Genomic DNA, 6,525 nt, shown 5'->3' with positions numbered 1-6,525 from the left:
GTATTAAATTTGAATTAGCGTGACCAACGCGGCAAACAAATGCCGTGTCGACCAGGTCCCTGAACAGCAGAAGGAAACGCCAGGTGCTGGGTCTGAGTGGGCTGAATATAATGATAAGATAGCCTGGACCTTCCGAAAGATACGGTTGCGTGCCACGCTGCCTGCGGTATGATATTTGCTGCTTATGACCTCGACGTAAAAGACAATCGCTAATCCTATCGCAGGCGGTATGATTACGAAAGGCCAGGAAGGGGAATGCGACTTACTGACAGACTCGACAAACTTCATCCCCTTGTGCGAGAAATTTGCTATAAACAAGGGTATCTGGGGAATATATAAGAAATTTGCGCAGAGAGAAGCCGCAAATTGCGGCCTCCAAGTAAGCCTCCAAGAGGTACCCAGAGAACAGTATTTCATTACGCTACCTCGGCAGTATCCGTAATATATTGTATCATGTCATCAACACCATACAATGTAGATTGCAATATAACACATGCTTCTCTGAAACAACATATACCCTCTAAATATAGCAAATATGTTGGAAGATTTAGTGCTGTCGCCGCGGGCTCATATTCTAAGGTTGACAGAATATTGTCAAAGGCGCCATAATCGTAGGGCACAACTGTGATGTGGAAGTCTACCTGGAGTTGCCACATTTCCTCGCCGAGCTCCTTGTGCTATCTAAACAATAAAGGGCCACAGCTTGCGCTAATAGGAGACTCGTTTTGAATGTGAACCAATTTCTTACTGTAGTATGAAGACAAAGTCATGATGGAACTGAAATTGAGTAGAATTTGGCTTCTTGCTCCGTGTGTTATATGGTCGTCTGCTCTATCAAAGCCGTCATATACATACTCTTTCACAGTATACCACGCGCTACTACTCCAATCTGTAGAGACCGCCCGAGTTACTTCTTAATCTCTACAATTCCAGGCAAACCTGGAATCTTTAGATATGCATGAATCAATAAGAAAATATAGAGTCGTAATAAAAATCTATACATGGTAACGAAATAACTTCGATAGGAAGGTTTAGTTGTATTTATCTTTGCCCTTGCATTTGCATTAAGACTTTGAGCGATAGGATCAGTGTGAGAGACCAACAAACATGACAAAGTATTAGAGATGTCCAAGCCATTCAATCTCACGATGTAACTGCGTTCATGATTATACCTGGTGGTGATAGGAGTCGTAGCGAACGTATAATACTCTATGTACACAGATAGATTATGCCCTCTAAATTTTCCCAGCGAGAATCTAGATGTTCGTGTGGTGTCAGACCTGCACCGAATCTAATTCCGTCTCATGACCATCTAATAATAGTTCCTCCAGAAATCTTTGACGGCAGAAAGTAAGGCATGCGGTCAATATTCTAGAAATCTACGCCTCGGTTGGTCCGCGATTCCTCCGCCTAACTAACCCCGCGAGGACGACTTCCTCCGCACTTTGATGCGTCCACTGAAGGGCGGCATCATGCCAGAGCCGACCCATAGCCGGTTTGAAGTATTGTCCTCTATCTTCAGGTCGAAGTTCAATAATAAATGCGCTGCTATAAGCTTCATCTCGTGCGCAACAAAGAAGCGGCCGGGACTAGAGATGTGGGTTGGAATCAGCTTGCTTGCCGTAGTAGACACTCTTCTGCTAGACGGCGAATTACATTCTTACCATGCATGCTTTCCATGGCCAAATGGAAAGTGGTGGTCGTTCATTGTCACCATACCCAGAGGTTTTGCCGCGTCATTGCTGGCGTTGTGATGCTCGTCACGCTCCTTACGCATTCTTGAGAAGCGCAGCGCATCATACATGTGGGGATCATGGTATAAATCACCGTCGTGATGGCTGCCGTCCATATTAACGGTAATGTGGGCGCCCTTCGGTATCTTCCAACCAAGACCAGGTAGGCACAAGCCGTCCGGTGCCACGACGACGCGTTCCACAAGTGTTAGATGGAAGTTGCTAAGACGCTGCGACTCGCGGATGGATGAGTCCACTTGAAGGAGTGATTGTAACGCCTTGGCAGACCAAGATTTTCCAGGAGCCGGCCGATGGGCACGCAGTTCGGCGGTGAGATCTTCTACTGCGGATGGTGGTTTGAGCAGGTCTTGAATCCACAAGACGCCAGTGAGAACGGTTGTGTCGATGGCTGCGAACTCTATAGGCAGCAGGCGCTTTGAGATGACTACAGGATCCAGCTCTTGATCGCGATTCTCCTCCAAAGCCAAGCGAATCAGCCAAGTGATGTAATCCTCTGGGGGGAACCAGTTGTGCAGCTCCGGGTCCCCGTTGGCTTTGCGGCTCATGCAGTCAATCCGAGTCTCTATCACAGGTCCAACTCTACGGTATGCCCGTCGCCAATAGAACCAATTGGATATTGCCAGCATTCGGCCTAGAACAGGGTGTAGAATGAGTGGCACGAAGCGCAGCAGGACGCAGTTTCGCAGTACCACATGTGTAAAAGAAACCATAGCTTCAATAAACTGTTCATCGCGACAAAGAGTAGAGCCGACAAGCATACGGTTGGTCACGGAGGGCACAATGGCCTGCCACATGTTCCAGAGGTTGATACTCTCCCAGTCATTCCCAACATCCTTCAGGGCCGAATTGACAGCATGCTGAACCTCTTCATCCACGGCAGAAACAAGACCCGGCAAACTGCGATTTATCGACTTTTGAATGGCCCGCATTCCAAAAGGTGATCGAATAATCTGTGAGTCAAGAAAATTATAGTCGCCATAAACACCGACATTATGGGCCATTCGCGCGTCCACAGCACTCTCGGGTTGGTCACGAAGCCATGTCAGCATGGATTGAGGCAGCACAAGGTCGTGGGGCCGTGATAAGCCTGATGGGACAAGAAATGGTAGGCCCTTTTTGTTGTACTATCGATGCATGTCTCGGTTAGCAGATCGTATTCTCCTTGACCGCACAGTGATGTATATGACTATGGAAGACACGCGTTTTCACCTTGTTGTATCCATCTCGGATCCATGTTTTTTGGCTAGTAAAGTAACCAATGTTGCTCCTGACATGGGACCAAAAACCACGGCTGTATCTGATGGAAGGTATTTCGTCAGGGTACTTTACTAGGAATAAGTAGTCGAGTACAAAGCCGATAATGAAGCCAAGGACAGGAATCACCAGCCAGTACAACGCCATCATTGCTGTTGGTACAGAAGCGAAATCTCCAGAATACTGTGGGAGTGGTTATGCTGAGGAGGAATGATTGGAGCCACTGCTCTATGGGTTGGCTTGAAAAGATGCTTCAACGAGCTGTTCTGTTGTATTCTGGAATCGAATCAGTCTCTTATCTAGGCATCTTAACAAATTTCTCCATAAAAGCAGAACAAACCTTTCACATTGACATTTCTAAGATGCCAAATGGACGACTAGCAATACTACTGCAAAAAAGGAGTATAATAAGCCAACTTGTTAAGTCTTCCCTTTGGCGCTTGTACATGATCTCAAAACAAAATACTGAGCAGTGGCGAAACGTGCTGCGATGCTCCAAAGGGTTTCTTCCTCCGTCCCATGCAAGGCTCTCGACAACAAGCTAATGGGCGACGGGTCGCATTTGGCTTCGCAGGTTACATAAGTCCGATGGACTCAATAAAAGACTGACATTAGTGTTACAACTGTGACATGGCGCTGCGGGCCGTTTATGCATGTGTGTCCGTATTCTGCAGTTAGCCATTGAACACTTATTGCAACAAGGAACTTTAGTTGCTCGGGCTAGCTGAGTAGGAAATACAGGAGCGGCTTCCGGCGAAAGCCAGAGAGGCCTAAATTTACATTACAGATTGTAGGCTAGTATTACCCTCGCATAAATCTTTGCCACCATGACGACTTGCCTATTTTGCTACGGGTCACGGCAGGTTTCCGATTCAACGTGGCTCATTCTATCCTCGTCATCAGCATAGCGAAAACGACCGCATCAATTTTTAAGAATCTAATCATAGAAAATCTACCAAACAAGTTCGGAGTCATTCTAACATATCATCACTGGGTGATTGAAGAGGAATCGGAGAGTGTGCGTCATGTGCGGCCGCGTGGCCCACAGTCCTGCAGTTTAATTTCCTCCGATACCAGTACTTCCGAGTCAGTTCCGTGGATTTCGCGCAGATGAACTGTTCATGACTCATTTGTATTGCGGCATGCTGTAGGTAATTCAGCTCGACCCGTGCCGTGGTAACGAGTTCCTTGCGTGCATGGCATCACTGCCGGACTCCGTACCAAACCCGATACTACACGATGTGCGGCCTTCCCGGGTAATGTAACTGAAACTCTCTGGGAAACATGTGTGACGGCCACGGAAGGTCGGCAGTGGCAGGGTGTACATCTTGACGTCAACTGGTGCTACCACAACAGCTGCTATGTGCAGCGTGATTTGTTCCGCTCTTTAGTTCAGATAGATGCAGCGAGGGTGTGGCCACTCGCGTATCTACGAGCATAAGACACCTGGCTTGGCCCATCTGTCCTTTTGGGGCTGGCCCAAGTCATTGTAAGCAAGTTACAGCCCGGATTCTACCCTACGGAAGGTCGTTGAAGCAGTCGCGCATGCCGGCGGCCAGTAGCCATTATCCAAATTTTTCTTGTATTGACCAAGCACTAGATAAGAGCCCTTCTAGGTAAACTTTGCTTGCGCAATATTACATCCAACGCTACCTTAGGCATGCTGCCGATCCATGTCTGCTGATCAGTTCTTTTGAGGAAACTTGGACATCAAGTCCTATACCGTTCGAAACAACAACTACAGTGCGCTCGGCTTTAACAGCAAAGGAAATGGAGGACCTTGGACTTTTTGTTCCAGTTGTTGGCTTTTGTATAGCGCAGACTGCCATTCCCGGCCTGCTGCTTATCAAAACTCCCAAAGGCTCCTTTCTCCGATACCTATGGATTCTTTGCTCGCTGTGTCTAACTTACCAGTTTTTTCTCTTATCACGAGGCATCTCAAGCATTTCTATTCAATATGCCAACGCAGGAATGCAGGTCTTTGTCGCAACTCTCCAAGCGGCAAACCTACTCATCTTCAGCCCTATAGACGAAGGCTACCTTTTACGGTTTGGAATTTTTTCAAGCCGGTCCAGTGGTCTCGCAAAAATCTGGCGCACTTCTAGACTTTTTATTGCTTCGCGTGGTATCGGCACTCCGTGGATTGTCAAGAATGTTCCGCAACACCCCAAGGCTCTTATCGCACAAGCGAAGCCTAGAATACCCAAGTCAGCATTTCTCCTTCGACAAGCGGTGGTTTTCGCCTGGCAGTACGTTTTACTGGACGTGTTGTACGTTGTCTCGACTTTGGACGAATCGTCGTCGGGCCCTTCAACAACACATTTTGACTACTGGGAGGTCAAGGCAGTAGAATGGCCGCAATATGTTTTAATGGCCTTGTTCTCATGGTTTGTAGTAGCCAGAGTGCTGATTGATGCGAGTTACCGAGCTGCTACCTTGGTTGCAGTTGGATTGGGAGGCTCATCACCGGAAGATTGGCCACCTTTATTCGGAAGCATGTGGATGGCATTTACGTTGCGCAACTTTTGGGGGTACGTTTCTCTCCCGACTCTTCTGCCATCCAGACGCTCAATGTATCATCATGACATAAATTTGGTTCTATACTGTGGCCTCTATTATGGTTCTAATATTTACTCGCGAGTTACAGCAAGTTCTGGCACCAGTTCCTGCGATGGCCCTTCACATCTACGGCTAATTACCTTACAAGAGATTTTCTCAGACTTCCTCGACCATCCCCCATGGAGCGATACCTCAACATCTTCCTTGTATTTCTTTTATCGGGTCTTTTGCACGTCATGGTGGATTCTGTGCAGGGAGTGTTGCCTAGTCAATCCGGTGCGATGACCTTTTTCCCGTTGTTCACGCTAGGCTTCATGATTGAAGATGGTATTCAGGAGGCCTGGAAGAGACTGCGTGTTTCCAAAGAAACTCATCGAGCGGATCTACGTACTACCCTTTGGCAACGAACATTGGGCTTCATATGGGTTATAACCTGGATGTCTTTGACATCACCGCCTTACCTTTTTGCCTCACGCCAATTATCTCAAGAAAATCGAGAATTAGTTCCCTTTAGCGTTGTACAAGTTACAGGCGTCTATGCGGGAAATAATTTGGATACTCGCAGGAGGGGTCATAGTCAAGGTACTATTTGGGGGCGAGCCATAATCTCTCTAGAGGAGGGAACTTCTAGCCTGCTACACTAGGTGCAATTTCTCTAATAAGATGCGTCAGTTGGCGGCATTGAACGGATCTGCAGCAAAATTCAACTACATGAAAGTATTCTTGCCGTGGCTGACTCCCTTGACTGATCACCCTATCGACTATGAACCAAATGGAAATGGAAATTGCGTCATGAATAGACCTGGGCCTCATGGAACAAGGCAGCAGCCCGAGATATTGCATAGGCGATTCATGCACATCCGCAGCACTTACTTCGCTTGCAGCATAAACATCTGTGGGTTTTGAAAGTTGCAAACCTGACCTCAGCGGCACGTAAGGCTAATGTAGCTTTGAAAAA

The 6,525-nt window shown here is 47.3% G+C and overlaps 2 protein-coding genes across 4 annotated transcripts; one reads left to right on the top strand and one right to left on the bottom strand.

The window, feature by feature from the left end:
• Positions 1–1,161: 1,161 nt before the first annotated feature.
• Positions 1,162–3,485, bottom strand: J3458_019651 (uncharacterized protein). 2 transcript variants are annotated; one of them, XM_066121615.1, is made up of 4 exons: positions 3,349–3,485; positions 2,964–3,284; positions 1,665–2,878; positions 1,162–1,589 (listed from the first exon to the last, which is right to left on the bottom strand). In XM_066121615.1, the coding sequence occupies exons 2-4, from the start codon at positions 3,156–3,158 to the stop codon at positions 1,415–1,417; spliced, it is 1,584 nt and encodes a 527-aa protein (XP_065973231.1). In that variant the 5' UTR covers positions 3,159–3,284; positions 3,349–3,485; the 3' UTR covers positions 1,162–1,414. The 2 variants fall into 2 exon arrangements, with proteins under 2 accessions (XP_065973231.1, XP_065973232.1); XM_066121616.1 differs by having other exon boundaries at positions 1,162–3,284.
• A 1,020-nt stretch (positions 3,486–4,505) lies between these two features.
• Positions 4,506–6,496, top strand: J3458_019650 (uncharacterized protein). Of its 2 annotated transcripts, XM_066121613.1 has the most exons (2): positions 4,506–5,539; positions 5,656–6,496. In XM_066121613.1, exons 1-2 carry the CDS (start codon positions 4,779–4,781, stop codon positions 6,209–6,211), a joined length of 1,317 nt encoding a protein of 438 aa, XP_065973229.1. In that variant the 5' UTR covers positions 4,506–4,778; the 3' UTR covers positions 6,212–6,496. The 2 variants fall into 2 exon arrangements, with proteins under 2 accessions (XP_065973229.1, XP_065973230.1); XM_066121614.1 differs by having other exon boundaries at positions 4,506–6,496.
• Positions 6,497–6,525: the final 29 nt, after the last annotated feature.

Source organism: Metarhizium acridum (assembly GCF_019434415.1).
Source record: "Metarhizium acridum strain ARSEF 324 chromosome Unknown scaffold_568, whole genome shotgun sequence".
Classification (NCBI taxonomy): domain Eukaryota; kingdom Fungi; phylum Ascomycota; class Sordariomycetes; order Hypocreales; family Clavicipitaceae; genus Metarhizium; species Metarhizium acridum.
This window is presented reverse-complemented; position numbering and strand designations above follow the sequence as displayed.

Coding starts and splice junctions, on each gene's coding strand:
- J3458_019650 (XM_066121613.1), top strand. CDS start 4,779: ATGGAGGACCTTGGACTTTTTGTTCCAGTTGTTGGCTTTTGTATAGCG. Junction 5,540..5,655: donor ACGTTGCGCAACTTTTGGGG/GTACGTTTCTCT, acceptor CGCGAGTTACAG/CAAGTTCTGGCACCAGTTCC.
- J3458_019651 (XM_066121615.1), bottom strand. CDS start 3,158: ATGATGGCGTTGTACTGGCTGGTGATTCCTGTCCTTGGCTTCATTATC. Junction 2,879..2,963: donor TCCGAGATGGATACAACAAG/GTGAAAACGCGT, acceptor ATGCATCGATAG/TACAACAAAAAGGGCCTACC. Junction 1,590..1,664: donor GGCCATGGAAAGCATGCATG/GTAAGAATGTAA, acceptor CCACATCTCTAG/TCCCGGCCGCTTCTTTGTTG.